General features: G+C 42.6%; 1 protein-coding gene across 1 annotated transcript in view; it reads left to right on the plus strand.

The window, feature by feature from the left end:
- LOC134643833 (uncharacterized) overlaps positions 1–21,989 on the plus strand; it is a 37,635-nt gene extending 15,646 nt beyond the window's left edge. The window contains exons 4-8 of the mRNA XM_063496420.1: positions 8,547–8,578; positions 16,574–16,640; positions 16,809–16,904; positions 20,738–20,971; positions 21,750–21,989. Coding sequence (XP_063352490.1) covers positions 8,547–8,578; positions 16,574–16,640; positions 16,809–16,904; positions 20,738–20,971; positions 21,750–21,970 — 650 coding nt within the window. The 3' untranslated portion in view covers positions 21,971–21,989. The remainder of the gene's footprint in view (positions 1–8,546; positions 8,579–16,573; positions 16,641–16,808; positions 16,905–20,737; positions 20,972–21,749) is intronic.

The raw sequence follows: 21,989 nt of genomic DNA on the forward strand, positions 1-21,989 counted from the left end.
TGACTTCTTCAGTCTCAGCTGACTGCAGGTTTCCCCAAATCTTATAAACAGTACATTTGCATAATGACTGAAACAAGCCCACTGAAGGAACAATGGGCTGGGAGGTCAAAAATCAAATGGAAAAGTCTCTTTTTAAAACTTGTTTTATTAGTTTTAATCTTTTAACTTTATGCTTCAAGCAAAAATTAAATTATATGCAACATTCTTTGACTCGAAGAAATTTGTTTAACATTTAAACAAATGGTGCAGGTATGCCGCAGCAGTCAGTGGAAGAATCCGCGAGTTTGTCTGTGAATATCCCATTCCCTGGTAGTATACTCGGAGGTTTAGGGGTTTTTTCGCTGTAAAAAGAAATTTTCTTCCCAGGCAGTGGACAGCAGACGCTAATGTTTTTGTCACTTTTTACAGAATCAAACTCAAAGTAAGGTCAGTACTTCCACGCTTTAAACGCTGCACGCTCATACTATCTCCCGCACTACATATATTATCCATTGTTGATCTGCACACAGCTGCTGCCACGAACGTCGCACTCGCTTACATCATTGTCATGAGACACTCACAAAAGAATTACGGTTTTAGTAACGAAGTAACGCAGCGTGCTTACGGGAAAGTAACGGTGATCTAATTACCTTTTTTGCAATAGTAATCCCTTACTTTAATGAGATTCTGGTCTGAAAAGTTCTTCACCCGTTTTTCCTGACTGTCCTCAGGTGTGTGTTCTTCTCTGAGTTGTGTAGGTTCAGACTGAAAGCAAGGTGTGGAATTTCCTGTGTTGTCTTTCTTTTCAGGAAAAGAAAGACAACGCTGAGCCGTTGAGCCTTATCTACAAACTTGTAAACCTCTTCTAGGATAGGAGAGGGTAGAAGGGTTTTCAGTTCCTGCAGAGTCTGGCTAATCTTGCTCTGGAGGGCATCTGTAGTGAAATGGACCTGTCTAATCCTTTCACTTAGCTGATTTTGTGCTCTCCGTAGAATCAAATCTGCTCTGTATCCCCTGACAGTGGATCCAAAGCACAAACTCTTAGGAACAACTCTGCTTTGTCTGCATCTTAGGTTAAAACAAAGATGGTTCCTATAATCCTCTAGTTTCCTTGATACCTTTTCATACTCCCACACCAGGTGAAGGGTGTTCCTTAGTCACGTCCTTAGTCACCCATGGGGCCATCAAAGCCCTCCTCAACGACAAGAAGAGGGCTTTCAGAGGGGGCAATAAAGAGGAGGTGAGGAAGGTCCAGGGACAAGATCAGAGAGGCTAAGGACAATTACAGGAGGAAGCTGGAGTGGAAACTCCAGCAGAACAGCATGAGAGAGGTGTGGAGGGGCATGAAGACCATCACTGGATTAGGCCAACCAACAGCAGGGGAGCTGAGGGAGGTGAGGATAGAGCTAACGAGTTGAATCTGTTTTTCAATAGATTCGACACCACAGTGTCACAACCTCACCTGTAGTCAGCCTGGAATCCAGAGCCACACCACTTTGCCAGCCTCTCTCTTAACATGGCCCTGTTGCCTCTTGTGAGATTCCTGACACCCCTCCCCCACCCATCACCTTCACTCAATACCAGGTTGAGATGCAAATGAGGAGACTTTACTCAGGCAAGTCTGCTAGACCAGACGGAGTGAGTCCCTGCGTCCTCAAGGCCTGTGCCGCCAGCTGTGTGGAGTCTTTCATAAACTATTTATGCTGAGTCTGAGTCTGAAGAGGGTACCAATGATGTGTGAGACATCATTCTTCGTCCCTATTCCAAAGACGCCACGTCCCAGTGGCCCCCAGGATTACAGGCCTGTGGCACTGACCTCCCACATCATGAAGACTTGGTGTTCGCTCGCTTTGTGGTAGAGTATCACTTCCTGTTCCAGCTCAAACACCGTGGTGTTTCTGAGTAGCTTTTCTGCTTAGCAATTTAATTAAAAACTTTTAAATACATTCCTTTTTCATAGTATAATCTTTACGTGCTTCATCCGAAGCACACTTTCTGTGTGCTCACTACCTAATTTATAGCCAAAGTATTCACTCACTGTCTCTTTACTGTTTCGCTAGCTTAGCTTAGCTCGTAGCCGACTCGTTAGCACCATGGCTACTTCACCTGTCCCTCCTGCACTTTCCTGCTCATTGTGTCAGATGTTTAGTTACTCCTCGGCCTCCTTCAGCAGTAATGATACCTGTAACAAATGTAGCATATTTGCAGCTCTGGAGGCCAGGATTACTGAATTGGAGACTCGGCTTCGCACCCTTCATTCACCCGTAGCTAGCCAGGCCCGAGTAGCTGATGCAGCCGAAGATAGCGCAGGCCCCGCTAGCTGTTCCCCGGCAGACCCCAAGCAGCTGGGGAAAGAGGGCGGCTGGGTGACGGTGAGGAGGAAGCATAGTCCTAAACAGAAGCCCCAGGTACACCACCAACCTGTTCATCTGTCTAACCGTTTTTCCCCACTTGGCGGCACACCCGCCGGGGGTCAAACTCTGGTAATTGGTGATTCTCTTCTCAGACATGTGAGATATTGAATATTGAATCTGTGTGTAACTTTGCCAAAACAATGTGGGACTCTGTAGTTTTCTCTGGTCCCTTCCCCAATCAGACCAGGAGTGACATGTTTAGCCGCATGTTCTCCTTAAATTGCTGGCTGTCTGAGTGGTGTCCCAGAAACGATGTGCGCTTCATAGATAATTGGCAAACCTTCTGAAGGAAACCTGGTCTTGTTAGGAGAGAAATATGGACAAATTTATTAAACCCCCCAAAATATGACTATCCAGAGTTGGGACCAGGAAGCAGAGTTGCAGTCTTACACGCCTCTCTGCAGCTTCTCTCCTCCTGCTACCCCGCCCACCCCCAAAAATAGAAACCATCTCCTTTGAGACTGTGTCAGCTCCCAAACAGACAAAAACAAACTAAAAACCAGCAATAAACAACTTAAACATAAAAACTCACAAAGAAAGAACAATACAGTATCCACATCTGAACCAAAGAGTAAAACAGTGAAATGTGGATTATTAAATATTAGGTCTCTCTCCTCCAAGTCTCTGTTAGTACATGACTTAATAATTGATCAACAAATCAATTTACTCTGCCTTACAGAAACCTGGTTGCAGCAGGATGATTATGTTAGTTTAAATGAATCAACACCCCCGAGTCATTCTAACTACCAGAAATCTTGAAGCACAGGCCGAGGGGGCGGTGTGGCAGCAATTTTTCACACCAGCCTATTAATCAACCAAAGACCCAGACAGACTTTTAATTCATTTGAAAGCCTGATGCTTAGCCTCGTCCACCCCAGCTGTAAAACTCAGAAACCAGTCTTACTTGTTATCATCTATCGTCCACCTGGGCCTTACACAGAGTTTCTCTCTGATTTCTCAGACTTTTTATCTGATTTAGTGCTCAGCTCAGATAAAATAATTATTGTGGGTGATTTTAACATCCATGTAGATGCTAAAAATGACAGCCTCAACATTTAATCTGTTATTAGACTCAATTGGCTTCTGTGAAAATGTAAAAGAACCCACCCACCACTTTAATCACACTCTAGATCTTGTTTTAACATGTGGCATAGAAACTGGACATTTAACAGTGTTTCCTGAAAACCCTCTGCTGTCTGATCATTTCCTGATAACATTTACATTTACAATAATTGATTGCACAGCAGTGGAGAGTAGACGTTATGAAAGTAGATGTCTTTCTGAAAGTGCTGTAACTAAGTTTAAGAATATAATCCACCCACTGTTATCATCTTCAATGCCCTGTACCAACATAGAGCAGCTATCTGAATGCTACTCCAACAGAGGTCGATTATCTTGTTAATAATTTTACCTCCTCACTACGTACAACTCTGGATACTGTAGCTCCGGTGAAAACTAAGGCCTCAAATCAGAAGTACCTGACTCCGTGGTATAATTCTCAAACACGTACCCCAAAGCAGATAACTAGTAAGCTGGAGAGCAAATTGCGTGTCACAAATTTAGAGGATCATCATTTAGCCTGGAGAAATAGTTTGCTGATTTATAAGAAAGCCGTCCGCAAAGCCAGAACACCTTACTATTCGTCTCTGATTGAAGAAAATAAGAACAACCCCAGGTTTCTCTTCAGCACTGTAGCCAGGCTGACAAACAGTCAGAGCTCTACTGATCCAACCATCCCTTTTACACTAACTAGTAATGACTTCATGAGCTTCTTCACAAATAAAATTCTTATCATTAGAGAAAAAATTACCAATAATCATCCCACAGATGTAATATCGTCTACAGCTACTTTTAATACCATTGATGTTAAGTTAGACTCTTTTTCTCCAATTGATCTTTCCGAGTTAACTTCAATAATTACTTCCTCCAAACCATCAACGTGTCTTTTAGACCCCATTCCTACAAAACTGCTCAAAGAAGTCCTGCCATTAATTAATTCTTCGATCTTAAATATGATCAGCCTATCTCTAATAATCAGCTATGTACCACAGGCCTTCAGATGGCTGTAGTTAAACCTTTACTCAAAAAGCATCTCTAGACCCAGCTGTCTTAGCTAATTATAGGCCAATCTCCAACCTTCCTTTCATATCAAACATCCTTGAAAGAGTAGTTGTCAAACAGCTAACAGATCATCTGCAGAGGAATGGCTTATTTGAAGAGTTTCAGTCAGGTTTCAGAGCTCATCACAGCACAGAAACAGCTTTAGTGAAGGTTACAAATGATCTTCTTATGGCCTCTGACAGTGGACTCATCTCTGTGCTTGTCCTGCTAGACCTCAGTGCTGCGTTTGATACTGTTGATCATAATATCCTATTAGAGCGATTAGAACATGCTGTAGGTATTACAGGTACTGCGCTGCAGTGGTTTGTATCATATCTATCTAATAGACTCCAGTTTGTACATGTAAATGGAGAGTCCTCTTCACACACTAAGGTCAATTATGGTGTTCCACAGGGTTCAGTGCTAGGACCAATTCTATTTACATTATACATGCTTCCCTTAGGCAGCATCATTAGAAGACATAGCATAAATTTTCACTGCTATGCAGATGACACGCAGCTCTTTCTATCCATGAAGCCAGGTAACACACACCAATTAGTTAAACTGCAGGAATGTCTTAAAGACATAAAGACCTGGATGGCCGCTAACTTTCTGCTTCTTAATTCAGATAAAACTGAGGTTATTGTACTCGGCCCTGAAAATCTTAGAAATATGGTATCTAAGCAGATTCTTACTCTGGATGGCATTACCTTGGCCTCCAGTAACACTGTGAGGAACCTTGGAGTCATTTTTGACCAGGACATGTCCTTCAACGCACATATTAAACAAATATGTAAGACTGCTTTCTTCCATTTGTGCAACATCTCTAAAATTAGAAATATCCTGTCTCAGAGTGACGCTGAAAAACTAGTTCATACATTTATTACTTCCAGGCTGGACTACTGTAATTCTTTATTATCAGGATGTCCTAAAAACTCGCTAATCCAAAATGCTGCAGCAAGAGTCCTGACAGGGACTAGAAAGAGAGAGCATATTTCTCCTGTTTTGGCTTCCCTTCATTGGCTTCCTGTTAAATCCAGAATTGAATTCAAAATCCTGCTCCTCACATACAAGGTCTTAAATAATCAGGCCCCATCTTATCTTAATGACCTTGTAGTACCATATCACCCTATTAGAGCACTTCGCTCTCACACTGCAGGCTTACTTGTTGTTCCTAGAGTATTTAAAAGTAGAATGGGAGGCAGAGCCTTCAGTTTTCAGGCCCATCTTCTGTAGAACCAGCTTCCAGTTTGGATTCAGGAGACAGACACTATCTTTACTTTCAAGGTTAGGCTTCAAACTTTCCTTTTTGCTAAAGCATATAGTTAGGGCTGGACCAGGTGACCCTGAATCCTCCCTTAGTTATGCTGCAATAGACGTAGGCTGCCGGGATTCCCATGATGCATTGAGTTTTTCCTTTCCAGTCACCTTTCTCACTCACTATATGTTAATAGACCTCTCTGCATCGAATCATATCTGTTATTAATCTCTGTCTCTCTTCCACAGCATGTCTTTCATCCTGTTTTCCTTCTCTCACCCCAACCGGTCGCAGCAGATGGCCCCGCCCCTCCCTGAGCCTGGTTCTGCCGGAGGTTTCTTCCTGTTAAAAGGGAGTTTTTCCTTCCCGCTGTCGCCAAAGTGCTTGCTCATAGGGGGTCATATGATTGTTGGGTTTTTCTCTGTACCTATGAAGCGCCTTGAGGCAACTTTTGTTGTGATTTGGCGCTATATAAATAAAATTGAATTGAATTGAATTGAAGACCCTGGAAAGGCTCATCCTGGACCAGCTGCGACCCATTGTCAGACCACATCTGGATCCCCTTCAATTTGCCTATCAGCCTCGTCTCGGAACACAGGAATAATAATAATCAATAAAGTATTCTGATTCTGATTCCTCCCAAAATGTACGGCAATATGTCTGTGAACGTTCTCAGTCATCCAGGTCATCGTAGTCTTAGGAGCTTGGAAAGAAAATGGTCTGGACATCCTCGAAGGAGTGACCTTTGTTACCTTTGTCACGCTTTCGAGGATGCCAATGTTCACATTTTGGACAGAGAGGACAGATGGTTTGCTATAGGAGTGAAAGAAGCCATTTACGTCCACTGTGAGCGACCATCTTTGAACAGAGGCGGTGGCTTACAACACCAACTGCCTGCCATCTATAATCCAGTTTTGAGATCCCTTCCCAGACGCCTAAACACCCACACACATCCTGGGCCATCTGACCTCAGGAAATCACATGATAGGGTGGGGCCAGGTTTCACAATGAGCTCACCCGAAACCCTGGCTGATTGTGACCCACACCGATTTTCACACCTTGGCTCAGGCGATTAGAGGATCATCAGGGGGTATTTTTCTTCCTCTTTTAGGGGGATACTCCCACAGGGTTTAAATCTGGGACTCTCCACCATTTTACCCTAGAACTGAAGAAGTTTCTCGGATGAGAGGTGAAACATCTTCAAGCAACCTAAAGCAGTCCAGACGCTTTTCTTTCAAAGCTCCTAAGTGTAAATAACAAGGAATGGACATGAACCACGGCAGCTGTCTGGTCGCAATTTTAAAGCCAACATGAATTTTATCCAGTCAATATTAATTAGGTTTAGCTTTTTAGGTTAAATTAAAATTAAACCGATCAAGTAGATCCTCTGGAACAGGGTAGCGTTCTTGAAACAGAGTTCACCGAACAGAGTCATATGAACATCAAGACATTACATATGAGCAAGAAGATTACAATACACAGAACAGCCAGACAACACAAAGCAAAGCCAATTTCCAGGGTGTTGAGCCTTAAGCACAAACAGCAGAGAGAGATACAAAAACAGAAGACACTAGTTGGAGCATATCTGACTAATATTATTAGGGTCCGTAACCCCTCCTCCCTTTTTTAGGTAACTTTCCATGCTTTGACTTCACACTTACTGCATTTAAGTATAATGTTAATATATATGTATTTTCACAATTATGTCTGAATCTCTGAGCTTTTTTCACAGACCTTAATCTTCCCTCATTTTTATGGCTAAGGTCAGCTCACAAGGTCAAAATAATGGCTTTTAAGCCAGCCTTACAGTAAAAACAAATCATCCAACTTGAAATTTTTAAAAATTTACTTAAAAAGAAGTTTTGCTGCCAAAAGTAATTGTACTAAGCGTAAAAAGTTACACTTTAGTTCTAATTATGAGATCTCAAAACAACTCATGTGCATCAGCACGTGCTTATGCAAGAATAGTGTAAACTTATGCAGATACTACTTGACCTCAGTATATGGGCCATAAATAATTTCAATACATGTTTCAATTGCTTAACATTGATATCCCATAAAATATAAAACAATCCAGAATGGTCATGGCTGCATAGCTGTAGCTCAGTCATTGATTAATTGGAAGGTTAATGGCTTGATCTCTGGATGCTCCAAATATTCTTGGGCAAGATACTAATCCAAGATGCTCTCCAATGCTCTGCATTCAAGTATGAATGTGTGCGAATGTTAGCTAGAAAGCATAGAAAGCACTTATGCATCAAAGAAGTTCTAGCATGAATAGGTGCGAAAGGTTAAATAAGACCTGTTGTGTAAAGTGCTTTGAATACTCCAGGAGAGTAGAAAAGCATGTTATAAGAATCAGTGCATTTACCATTTGTAATGTAAACTGAAAAGACCACAAAGTCTTCTTTAGTCTCCAACATAAAACGATGACTTTCATTTTCACCTCTTATACTGCCCTTATCTTGCATTACAATTACATAAAAAATAATGATAATAATGTAATTGAAACTGACTTAAATTAATGCCTGAAATTGGCAACAATGATTCATATATGAAAAATGGAAAACCAGCAATATCCTGTATGTTCCACATAGAATCTTTCTGTCAGATTTTTCCATTCTCACAGGCAGCAGAAAGAATAATCACTTCTTTACATTTAGAATGATCCTTCCTAAACACTGGTTCAGTTTTGAAGTTGCACTGTAATAACACTGAGTTATTCATTCCACCTGTTGTTTTTCTGGTTCAGGCAGTCACATTATCTGTCTTTCTGCTCCATTTTTATCATGCAGGTCCCTCACATGATGAAGACAGTGGAACAATGGTAGGAAAGTCCACATCTCACAAGATCTTAAATACTATTTTTATGTTATCACTTGTAAAATTCTGTATTCTGTAATCTATATTCTTGCTTACAAAGAATGATGAACATCTACATTTGTAAGTTCAGGTGCTGGGTGCATTCACTGCCTCTGATCCTCTTCCAAAATCATCTGCCAGAGCAGTAGGTTTGGAGATGAAGCCTGTTTCACTTAGTGTAGACATCATGTTCATCTGTCTTTTAGAGCTTTTAAACAGAGTGGTGCAGTACAACATATCCATTGATACAGGTTCTTCTAAGATTTCTGACAATGCCACAGTAGGCATTGTTTGCAGGAGAACCTGATTAAAGTGGTTACTAAAACTACAGAAAGTATGGCTCACTAGTCCTGCTTTGATTATTGATGGGAAATTATTGAATGCTGGCCTATATTACTGCTGTTTTCACGACCCCCCTGAAATGTTCTCACCATTTTCACACTTAGAATAAAAAAAGAACTGAAACTCTGCTCTTACTGGTTTATTTTCTAAACACCAGTAATTTCAACAATTTAAGATAAGATAAACCTTTAATAGTTCCACACAGAGGAGATTTTCTGGTCATGGCAGAAAGTACAAGTTTAACAGCAGTAAAAGTTAAGAAAAACACAAAAGAATAGGATAAGATAAAATATTATATACAACAGAATAAAGTACTATACAAAATAAAATAAGATACTGTACAAAATTGTCATCGTCCTGGGTTGGTGACCCAGTGTTTTTCTGTTTTGTATTATTTATCTTTGATTTCATGATGTGTCTTGTTAGTTTTTTGGGTTTGGGTTCTGTGCTCCCTCGGTTTTGGATCTTGTCATTCCCTGCCTGGGTGTTTCCTCCATGTAAATCACTGTAAATCACACAAGTGCAAAGTCTGTGTCTTTGCACTTGTGTTGAGTTTCCTGTTTTATTGTGAAGATCAATGTCCTATGTCAGTTTATTCAGTTTGTGTCCTCCTTGGCTGTGTCCCAATTAAGAGACCGCACACTTGAAGTACACGCACTACGCGTACTACGTACAGTGCGTACTATAAGTATGAGAAGTGCAGAAGTGAGAGCCTTGTGAAATGGGACGGTCTAGCCTTCGTCGCGCTGTTCAGGTTGACTAGCAACCATGATACTAACCGCGAGAAACGTTACATACAGCTTTGTGTGACAGAAATGAAGGAGAAAAAATGTTTTTTTGTTAGTTCATTTTTGTCATGACATCACTTTGATTAGTTGAGTATCTGAGGCTGAGACCACGGGACTGTAAAACATGATTGTTGGGCTTCATTTCTGTGCTGAACAGTCATTTCAAGATTAGTTAGTAAATAACAATTAGCTAATGTTGTTCATGAGACATCTCACTTTGGTAATGTAAATATAATACGGCCAATATTATAGTTATTGTCAGAGTATTATGATATATTACAGCAGTGAGCTTGAACTCTGGGTCAAAGATTCAAGTTGCAGTTATTTATATTTCTAATCACCTTATATCTTCACTCTTTTTTTTTTTTTTTTTTTTTTTTTTTTTGCCTGTCCTGTTTGGCTCTTTTGCCATCAGAATTATTGTCTAAAGGCGAAGAAAGATGTCGAACGGATTTATTTTACCAAATGGACCATCCCAGCCTTGCCGCTATGGTCTGTTTGATTCACCTTTTATTGTTTATTTTATTTTATTTTTACTTGTTAAATACGGGACAGACTTGACTGGGGAAAAGAAAGGGGAGAAAGAAAGAGGGAAAGAAAAACAGCGGGGAAGAGGGACGGGGATAAAGGGCAATAAACAAAAAACAACAAACTAAGCAGACAAAAAATACATCTATCAATCACCTGGATAACCTGTTGAGAAAGAAAAAAGAAAACTAGCAGAAGAAAGAAAAAAAGAGCAACATAATAAACATCATCATGATGATCTATGGGAATGTAACAGTAAATACTAAATATTAAACATTATTGTGCAGCAAATAGGCCTCCATACCTTGGAGGACCTGAGATGTCCCTAGAGAGGTGGCGTCTGATACCCGACCTGACATATAGACACAGACATACAGGCACACACAGATACAGACATCCATTCCCACCCTCATGCTCTCAATTGCAATTACTCCACACTCACCCAACGTGGAGACAGACATAAAGAGATACTGTACACAATATAACACAATCACACTCCCCAAGCGTACTCTAAGCCCCAGGTCTAGGTACCCTTGCCCCCAAAGGGGGAAACTGCACCAAGACCCAGGTGGTGTTACCCTCTTCCCTGGGGTGGAGAGAAGCAGACTGCCCCGGCTTAGCAGCAGCAGGGAGGCCCCACATTGCAGACCCCAATCGGACGGCCAACTTCTGCTCCCAGCCCCCCCCCCTCCAGCAGGCCGCAGAGAACGGGGGTGTGAGAAGACTCCAAACCTCCCTCCACCCGCTCATATGTAGTGTTGATGCATGTGTGTTCTAAGGTACATTTAAAACCCAGGAGGGCATGGAGCTACCTGCCAGAGAGCAGCAGGTAAGCGCATAGCCCCTCCTGATAGCCCTCAATGTCTTTAAAATTGGGAGGTGGGCAACAACGCCAGGGGTGAGGTTGTACACCCTGATGGTCTTATGGAAACCGTGTAGCGTGCCCACCTCCAAGATCCTATATGTATGTGTAATGAGAGTGTGAGTAATGTGAATGTCTAAGTTGTGGGATAAAATTGAGGCACAGGCAGCCAGAAGGGGACAGGGGGGGGGATGTCTCCTCTGCACCCTGGTTACACACCTTTACCCCAAGGCCCTGCATGTGCGGGTGATTGTGGTGGAGCGGGAAGAGGGAGGCAGCTGGAGATGGGGAGGGAAGGAAGGGAGGGGCAAGTGACCCCTCCCTGGGGCCAGCTCCCCCGCTGACCCCAGTAGGCACCCCCATACTCTGCAACCCTCCAGGGAAAAGGGGGCCCAGGCCCATCTGGACCGGGAGTCTGGGACAGCCCACCCGACCCCACCACAGAGAAAATTGCACCCACCCCGTCATCCACTCATCTTCCAGACTACACAAGACAATAGACGCCCAGGCTGAGATCTTCCTCCACCTCTCCTATATCTCCCCCTCCTGTAGAGTGAGTTCCTGAAGAGAGGAGACCTCCTTCAAGATGTAACAGCCTCCCCCACCAGTTGAAGAGCCCCCCAGGTGGCTCGATGAGCTGGCAGAACCCTGCGCCAGGGCTGAAAATCATACCATGTCATAACTGCTTTAAGTCATACAGAATAGATATCAGAGCCTTAAACAGACTGACTTCTGCTAAATGGGTCAAACTGGGCAGAAAGTCTACAAACACATAACATCCTTATAGAATATGATGTAACACTATAGATCAACTTACCTCCGAATATGTAAAGCATATAAAAAATTACAGCAATATGATGCAACAAACACAGTAGTACTACTAATCCAAAATACTCAAAGCTTCATAGAACTGAAACAAACATTTATTTTTAGGTCCATTCTGCTGCTGATACATACTTTAGGTTTCTGGCAGAGGCACAGAGGCAGCAATATAACATAGCTAACATTAACAGTGCAGTGAATCCTGCTTGTGCCGTGATATTCAGGACTGCAAACCGAGCAGCATCACTGACTTTCAGCTTGTTGTGTTTGTGGATATGTGACTGACTTTAATTATCCATAAAATCATCACATCTCTGTAGGATTAAGGTCGACTATAAATATGTTTAGAAGTACTGGCTTTAAAACCAAGCTGACGCTCAAAGTACAAACATCACTAATGTCACACAACTTTGCCGACATGTGGCCAACAGTAATGTTTTAATGTTCTTCGTTATTAAACATTTGCACATAAATAAGTGACATATTCAGTACTTACTTTTGACAGTTCACTCTTCGGCCGCTCTGCTTCTGCCATATTTTGTGGCAAAATTATCCACACCCACCGTCGCGCTATGAATTGTGGGATATATGGGACCATGAAGCGTGCACCGGACCACGGTTGATATTTGGGGAAATCTACGGCGCATTTGGAGTACGCATTTGAAGTACACTTCGAATTGGGACAGCCGTCGTCGCGTGACGGTGACGTAATCACACTCAAAATGCGTACTTCCTCTCCCCAGCAGAGATGCTGCCCCACACTGTAAAAGATGGCTGAGGCGACCACAAAGTCATAGAAGGTCTTCGGGAGTGGGCCGTTCACTCCTGCTCTGCCCTTTTCTGTAGAGGGCGTCTGAATTATCAGTCCAGTCGAGTTTATTGTTCAGATAAACACCAAGGTACCTGAAGCTGTCCACAGCCTCAATGTCCATACCTTGGATGTTTAGTGGTTGCAGTGGAGGATGTTTGTGCCTGCGGAAGTCTACCACCAGCTCCTTGCTTTTTCTGGTGTTGATCTGGAGGTAGTTCTGCTGGCACCAGTCCACAAAACCATGGGTCAGTTCTCTGTACTCCCTGTTGTCCCCATCAGTGATGAGGCCCACTACTGCAGAGTCATCAGAGAACTTCTGCAGGAAGCACTGGGTGGAGTTTTGAGAGAAGTCGACAGTGTAGATGGTGAAGAGGAATTGGGCCCCTGTACTGCAGACCAGCCTGTTGGACACAAAGCCCTGAGTTCTCTCATACTGTGGTCGGTTAGTGAGGTTGTCCAGTATCCATGTTGTGAGATGATGGTCCACTCCTGAATTCTCCAGCTTCTCCTTCAGAACTGTGTGAAGAACGTTGTAAAAGGCTCTGGAGAAATAAAAAAAACATGATTCTCACAGTGCTCCCAGTGGTCTCCAGGTGAGAGAGGGAACGATGTAGGAGGTGAATGACTGCATCATCCACGCCAGTGCCAGGCTGGTAGACAAATTCCGAGGGCTACACTCCAAAAATACCCATATGTTTCCAAAGTCAGTCATTAGCCATTCTTCCAGAAGTGACCATCTGCCAGTTTAATACCTACCTCCCTTTAATATATTTTAACACCTTATTCTCCTCGATATGAATTTCTGACTTTTTAAGGCCTTTTCATGGCCTTGTCCCGAGGACACCCAGTGGATGTTGATAGTCAAACTTCAAATACTGAACCGTATGCGTAGGTTTACGGTACACATCAGCTTTTAGATGTCCTCCATTACTGATGGAAATTTCAAAGTCTAAGAAGGCTAACCTGACACTTTTCATATCCCCCTGGTGAATTTGATGTGTTGGTCCACCGAGTTAATGCCATCTGTGAATTGTGATAGGTTCTAAGATTTGATTTTCACCCAGGTGTCATCCACATACCTGAACCAATGGTGGTGTTCCAAGGTAGGATAGCAAAGCCCTATTTCCACTTATTCCATGTACAAATTGGCCACGATGGGTGAAACTCGGGAGCGCATGGCACACCCATGTTTCTGCCTGTAGAACTGACCCTTGTATGTGAAGTAGGTGGAATGAAGACAGAGTTCCAAGAGCAAACACACTTGGTCGATGCAGAGAGGTCCTGTTGCTGAGGTTGGGGTCATCCTGTAATCTCTTATGAACTACATCCACTGCTTCCGTGACTGGGATGCAATTGAAGGTACTGAAACATTGTAAGAGACCATTGTTTCATCTGCCTCTATAATGACATCTATCACCTTGTCAACAAAATCCAGGGTGTTCCGGATGTGGTTTTTAGAGCTGCCCACCAGCAGGTTGAGGATTGAAGCCAGAAACTTGGAGATGTTATAGGTGACCGAGTTGATCATACAGACAATCGGTCTTAAAGATGCATCCTGTTTATGTATTTTCGGTAAACCATACAGACATGCTGTAGACTCCCTGGGTATGAGGTCGGGTCAATAGCCTTGTCTTGTTCTAACTGCTTCAGACAGTCTATCACCCTCTTCCTGTAGCTACTTCCTGGGTCTCGTTTCAGGGGGCTGTTGTCATCACTAAGTGATGTGAGTGCCTTCTTCTCCTCTATGGTGATGTTGGATGCTGGGGGCTTTGCATTGCTGAGACAGGCCGAAACTTTGGTCCGTAGTTGCTCTGCTTCCACTTCTGCAATATTGTTGTTACAAATTGGTGTTTCTGTGGCTGTGAGTGGGTGGATTATATTCTTAAACTTAGTTACAGCACTTTTACAAAGAGATGTACTGTGATAAAGTCTACTCCCCACTGCTGTCTAATCAATTATTGTAAATGTAAATGTTATCAGGAAATCATCAGACAGGAGAGGGTTCTCAGGAAACACTGTTAAATGTTCAGTTTCTATGCCATATGTTAAAACAAGATCTAGAGTGTGATTAAAGTGGTGGGTAGGTTCTTTTACATTTTGAGAGAAGCCAATTGAGTCTAATAACAGATTAAATGCAGTGTCGAGGCTGTCATTTTTGGCATCTACATGAATGTTAAAATCACCCAAAATAATTATTTTATCTGAACTGAGTAATAAATCAGATGAGATTTAAGGGGCGATCGTAGCTCAAGAGTTGGCAGTTCGTCTTGTAATCAGAAGGTTGCTGGTTTGAGCCCCGGTTCAGACTCAGTAGTTGTGTCCTTGGGTAGTACCTGGGCAGCTGTAGCTACAATGTAGCTTGCCATCTCCAATGGGTGAATGACTGAATGTAGTGTGAAGCGCTTTGGGGTCCTTAGGGACTAAGTAAAGCGCTATACAAATACAGGCCATTTACCAGAGAAAACTACAGACTCCAAAATAATTTTGGCAAAATTACACACCGATTCAATATTGATTTTAGTGACCTCCGATTGATGTAACTGGGTGTCATTACTGCCGACGTGAATTATAATTTTACTGAATTTATGCTTACCCTTAGCCAGCAGTTTTAAATTTCCATCAGTTTCGCCTGCTCTGGCCCCTGGAAGACAATTAACTATGGTTGCTGGTGTCTCTACCTTCACATGTCTCAGAACAGAATCGCCAATTACCAAAGTCTGACTTGCAGCGGGTGTGTTGCCGAGTGGGGGAAAATGGTTACACACATGAACAGGTTGGTGGTGTATCTGGGGGTTCTCTTTAAGACTATGCTTCCTCCACACCGTCACCCAGCCGTCCTCTTTCCCCTGCTGCTCGGGACCTGCTGGAAAACAGCTAGCGGGACCTATGCTACGTTCGGTTGCCAAGGCTACTGGGGCCTGGTTAGCTACGGGTGTATCAAGGGTGTGAAGCCAAGTCTTCAGTTGGCCCCCAGAGCTGCAGACAGGGTACATTTATTACAAGTATCATTACTGCTAAAGGAGGCCAAGGAATAACTAAACATCTGACACAATGAGCGGGAAAGTGCAGGAGGGACAGGTGAAGAGGCCATGTTGCTAGCAAGTCAGCTACAAGCTAAGTTAAGCTAGCGAAATAGTAAAGACACAGTGGGTGAATACTTTGGCAATAAATTGGGAAGTAACTACACAGAGAGTGTGCTTCGGATGAAGAACATGAAGATACTATGAAAAGGAGTTATCTAAAGGTTTTTAATTAAATTAATTAAAGGTAAAAAAGAAAACAGTTTAAATGGAAAGTTTACTGGTACTATCACACATTTACCCTTTCTTTTACCTAATAACATGAAAATAGTCAGTTTCCTTATATCTTCTAACAAATTTGTTTATGTCCAACTGCCCTAAATAACATTTACATCCTTTATAACAAACTTTATGTTGACCTTTATGTAACCACTTTTACATCCAAAGTTTTGTCATCAGAGATCTTTGAGAGTAAAACTGATCTACAATTTGGACTCCTGAGTAAGAAGGGGCAGCCAGGGTCAAGCATCCCATGAATATCATTATGACACCTCTGACCACTCATTCTGTCTTTATTGGCTTTCATACATGAAACACGCTTAAAGTCACCATTGAATTTAAACTGGATGAAAGCAGCTGTGAGTCACTGCAGCAGCTCTACACCTGTGCCGACTCTCAAACACAAAGTTTACCCATAAAATCATGAAATGAAAACACTCCACTAAACTATCAGCACAGTTATAAGTTGCTTCTGTTTGTTTCTGAATTCATGTTTTTTTAAATGCAGTTGCCTGGAGAAATGACTGAAGTTCTTACAAAGTTGAAGTCTTTGGTACAAAAAAGGGTTTTTGAATGTATGTATGTACAGCTTCTTCTTCTTTATTTTTATTTTTTTTATAAATACTATCATTATATATATATGTGTGTGTGTGTGTGTGTGTGTGTGTGTGTGTGTGTGTGTGTGTGTGTGTGTGTGTTATTTAACATGTGCAAAGTTGTGACTGTGTGTGTCTTCTTTGTAGATGCTGAAGAGTTGTTGAATAAAAAGTCAGTTAGCCAGAATGAACTATTGAAGGTCTTTAGTGATTTTGTGGATGAACTTGAGCAAGCATACAAAGGTGAGTTTGAAGCTAACATTAACATGCTGGTAAAAATATAAATCTGTTATTAAATTTTTACTTTTGAAACACTGAGTAAATAAATGTGATGAGACCATGTTTCACTTAAATTGTGAGAAAATCATATGAACATCTAGCATTTACCACAAGCAGGTCACAATGCAGAAGTGTTAAACTGTTTGTGTGTGAAATACTTCAACACATCAGTGGTGTCATAATTTGTAGATTAAGAATGTATTTTATATCAAAAATAATAATAAAAAAAAGATTAAGATACAAGAGGCAGGCGGCAGGATTTAACAAAAAGCAAGTTATCTAATTTGGCATATTTACAAAAGTCCAAAATACACTAAATCCATAAAGGAAATCTACAAAATAATATAATAAACCTGTTTGACAGCCAGGAAACACTCAAGGGCAAGTTAACAAACACTGAGCCAAAGACTAAGGAGAAGACAGCTCTATTTGTACATGTGAGGGAGTAACACACGTAGACTGTGGTTGCAAATTTTCAAGCAAACGTGATAACGTACGGTTACGGTGTAACCTTGGTTCTCTTAGTGAGAGACTATCTCTCCACACACGGGGTACAACCCCCCTTGGTCGTGGCGCATGGATATTTCGTTAAGACACTCCGGCACGCCCGGCTACGCCCCACAGCTTATGTATAAAACAGCTGTGTGGACGTGACACCGGTGATAGTTTGATCGGAACGCGTCTCCGAGTGGCCTCACGGTGGAGAGATAGTCTTTCACTAAGAGAACCAAGGTTACACCATAACCGTACGTTCTCTGGCATATCGAGACTATCTCTCCACACCGTTACATATTCCATATGTACGGGGTAACTCTGTAAGACACCCCGCGAGGAGACAGTGCAACCGAACCGCCAAAAGTGAAGACCAAAGAACTATGTACAAATACACATATGTACACACCACCCCTTTCAGGGCCAAGCCAGTCGCGAAGGCCAAGCCGGGGGGTGACGGCGCGGTCCAAGACTGGCCTGAGCTGGTCCCACCAGACGTAGGAACTGCAACAATCCGCCGCTCCCGGGCAACCAGCAGGAGCTTGGCAGGCCGGGATAAGGCTACCACTGAGAGGCACCCAGCACCCGGTCCCCGAAGGACAGGCCGGACGCCACATTCAAGCGGTAGAACCGCGTGAAGGTGGAGGGCGAGGACCACGTCGCCGCCTCACAGATAGTGGAGAGGGAGGCGCCTTTCCACAAAGCCCAGGACGTGGCCACACTACGAGTAGAGTGGGACCGAACGCCCAAGGGGAGAGGGACACCGGCCGAGGTATAAGCCTGGCGGATGGCCTCTACGACCCAGCGGGACAACCGGAGCTTGGACAGGGGCCTGCCAAGCAACCCAGGATGGAACGAGACGAACAGTTGGTCCGTGGAACGAAACGGCTGAGTACGAACAACGTACAGCGTCAGCGCATGAACGGGGCACAGGGCCTGGAGATGCTGCGCCGCCTCCCGATCCAGACCATCAGTGGGAGCTGACCGCAGCTCAACCGACTGGGAGAGTTGAAAATCAGAGAGCGACTTCGGTGGGAAGGCTGGGTTAGGCTGAAGGACCACCCCTAGACTGTCCGGCAGCCATCTGCAACAGTCACGATGGACCGACAGGGCCTGCAGCTCGCTAATTAGTCTAGCAGATGTAATAGCGAGGAGAAAAGTGGTCTTGAGCGACAGCCACTTCAACCCTGCTTCCTGCAGAGGTTCGAAGGGAGGGCGCTCAAGGGCACCAAGGACCAGGTCCAGATCCCAGGGGGGTACTGTGGACCCTGGCGCACGAGCCGTGAGGCGACGGGCACCTCTCAGGAATTGGGAAATCAAGATGGCATCGGCGTCACTAAGTGCTGAGCGACCGAGGCAAACAGCCTTATTGGCAGCCACCAGGCCACGCAATGTGGCGGCGGCCCTGCCAGCCTCCAGCTGGGACTGCATGAAGCGCAGGATGGCATCCACTGTCGCACCATGGGGGTCCTGCCCGTGGGCCGCGCACCAGGTGGCGAACAGTCCCCAGCGGTAGCGGTAAGAAGCCCTGGTGGAAGGCGCCCGAGACTCCTGCATGGTATCAAGTCCACACAGCTGTTTTATACGTAAGCTGTGGGGCTAGCCGGGTGTGCTGGAGTGTCTTAAAGAAATATCCACGCGCACACTCACACACACAGTGCTCGCTCACACTCCCCTGCGGTCTCACACAAGAGCTAGTTATAGGAAAAACACAAACACACATATGATGCAGCATTAAACTCTTCTCCTCTAGCTTATGCAACTAACTTTATTTTTCACAGTGTAACACTCTCTTAGAATAAGAGAAACCGTTTGATTAAAGTCATTTTCACGGTTAGGCAAAATCTACTTGGAGCATAGGTGGGAACCCCCCTTCTGCAAACAGACAACATCAACATTCTCTAGAAGAACAAACTCTGCTTACCTTATTGTAGTAGCCACTTGGTGTTATCTGAAGTGCAAGGCTTCCCCAAGATTCCCAGCAATCACCTCAATTCCTTGTCCCTCCGTAGGGAATGGTGATGGGAATTCTGGCACTTTTTAGAGAACCGGCTCTTTCGACTCGGCTCACTAAAAAGAGTCGGATCCTTCCCAACCGGCTCTTCAGGTTGTTTTGTTGCTTTAATTAATTCATTATCAACAACAATATAAAATTATGCACAAAAGGAATTACTAATGTAAAACAAAACATGGTGTTATTTATATATGTTTATATATATACGGTGGCAAAGCAGAGAGTGAAAGATAGCCAGCGACAACAACAAGAGACAACATCATCACATTAAAAAGTTATAGTAATCATCCACAATTATTTTCTGTTGCGGATGATAATGTATGCAATTCCAAGCAGGATAACACTCTCCCAAAAAAATCATCCCAGGCTTATATCCTTTTTTTCATATTTTAATTTATATTTTGTTGTATTTTGGTTTGCAGTGTTTTGTGTTGTCTCACTTTAAATTTGTTTAAAAGACAAAAGCTGAAAATGTAAATAGTTAAAAGTTGAAATGTAAATAGTTGTTTTTTCTATTATATAATTTATTTATTTCACTTTATGTGGAGTGAGTAAATGAAATATTTATGGTGGCCCCTGGAGACAAAGCAGGTACAAACTCCAAAACACAACGGAAGTGCTCCAGGATGCTATGGGCAGTGTTAAGGTTTTGTTACCTAGTGGCTACACCAGCCATGTGTTTTGTAGTTTGTATGTGCTTTGGAGTTTTTACGTGCTTTGGAGTTTGTACATGCTTTGTCTCTAGGGGCCACCGTATATATTTATATGTAATAATAATAACAATAATAATGTATACTTTATTGATACCCGTGGGGAAATTCTTCTCTGCATTTAACCCATTCACTCATTCACACACCCATAAATATATATAAATAAAAGCATGTTTTTTTTTTTTTACAATATAATTCCTTTTGTGCATAATTTTATATTTTTGTTGATAATAAATTAATTAAAGCTACAAAACAACCTGAAGAGCCGGTTGGGAGCCAAAAGAGCTGGCTCTTTTTAGTGAGCCGAGCCGAAAGAGCCGGTTCTCTAAAAATAGCCAGAATTCCCATCACTATTGTACAGAGGACGGGGATACAGGAAACACAGAGAGAAAGTGCTCTAAAACATTTACAAAGAAAATTAATGAAGATGAAAATGTTAAAAAAAAAAAGAGCAAAGTATCTGAGAGAGAATATTTCATTTTAAAAATCCCAGCCAGTAAAACCCTGCAGTCTATGGTCAGATGTCAGGTTACACAGTGATAACTTATTACAAATCATCATCTTTCATTAATTTTTTTTAGTCAAAAGAAAGAATACAACATCATGGTGGACGACTCACACAGTGAGGGTCTGCACTGTTCTTACTGGTCGGACCTTGGGTGTTGATGCATCCATACTAAAGAAAATGACAAACATATTAAATAGAAAGTTAGTGGAGATCACCAGCTTGGAGGAATGTGACATCATCATGGTCTTCTGTCCAATCACGTCCCGTATTGTATCAGATGTGGAGGCAGCGCTGAGAAGAGAGGAAGGTAAAAACGAGATTTTAGATTCTTGCAAGAAATGTTCACAGTGGACAGTGAAAGATTTATTTCTGTCTGCAACCTTCTGCAATCTTCTGCTACTACAAATGTTCTTCTTATTGTTCCTTAGTCTGTTTCCAGGTGTAAATATCAACACTTCACCAAGTTCTTTTGATTCCTATGGAAGATCCTATGGAAGACAAAACACTGCTCAGTAGACCATTTAACACTTTTCCTCTTTCACATTACTTCTAGAAGGGAGATGCGTCCTGCATGACACGTTGCCACGGATGTCAAAATGGTGGCGTGCCCCTAACAGTTTTATTACAGAAGTGCTCTCATTCTAGTCTAAACAACAGTGTCTCTGTAACTTTCCACTAGAGATGGTCCCCTCTCCTACTACATTTTCCCAGGCAAGCATGAGCAAGAGTCTGCGGCTTTCTACTCCCCAAGGACACATGGTCTTATGCCTTTATTTTCAGGGCTGTGTCCACTTAATACTACACTCTATAACTTCATAACACTTATTAATCAAAAAGCATAGCATTATTGAGGCACTGAAAAATGATTTATTTCCAACACAGGTTAATGTCTTCCTCAGTCTGGAAGTCTGCCTCCTTTTTAGGATACTGTTATTGTTGCTTACTGAAGTTCTGAACATGAGAAGGAGGCTGTAAAATGAACTCAACATGTAATACATGCATGTATTAAGTAGAATGATATTTTCAGGTCCAAGTTCCAAGAAATGAATCCACAAACTTGATGTTTTATCTCTTTTGTCCTTTAGTGTCTTTGAGTGATAAGCCCATCATTCTGGTGCTGATGCATCACACCCGAGATGTTGAATACTCAACTGGAGGAAGAAACAGGACTGAAATGGGTCCAAATGTTAAACTGCAGGTTGATGTTCTCTTCCATGAAACTCAGCAGGGACTACTGCAGTGTGCAAGAAACAAACAGGCTGTTGAAGAAATAAAAAAGGAGCTATGCAAACACCGTAAAACTTGATGTACACTAAGGTCCTAGT

The sequence above is a fragment of the Pelmatolapia mariae genome, linkage group LG15, assembly GCF_036321145.2.
Source record: "Pelmatolapia mariae isolate MD_Pm_ZW linkage group LG15, Pm_UMD_F_2, whole genome shotgun sequence".
NCBI classification, from domain to species: Eukaryota; Metazoa; Chordata; class Actinopteri; order Cichliformes; family Cichlidae; genus Pelmatolapia; species Pelmatolapia mariae.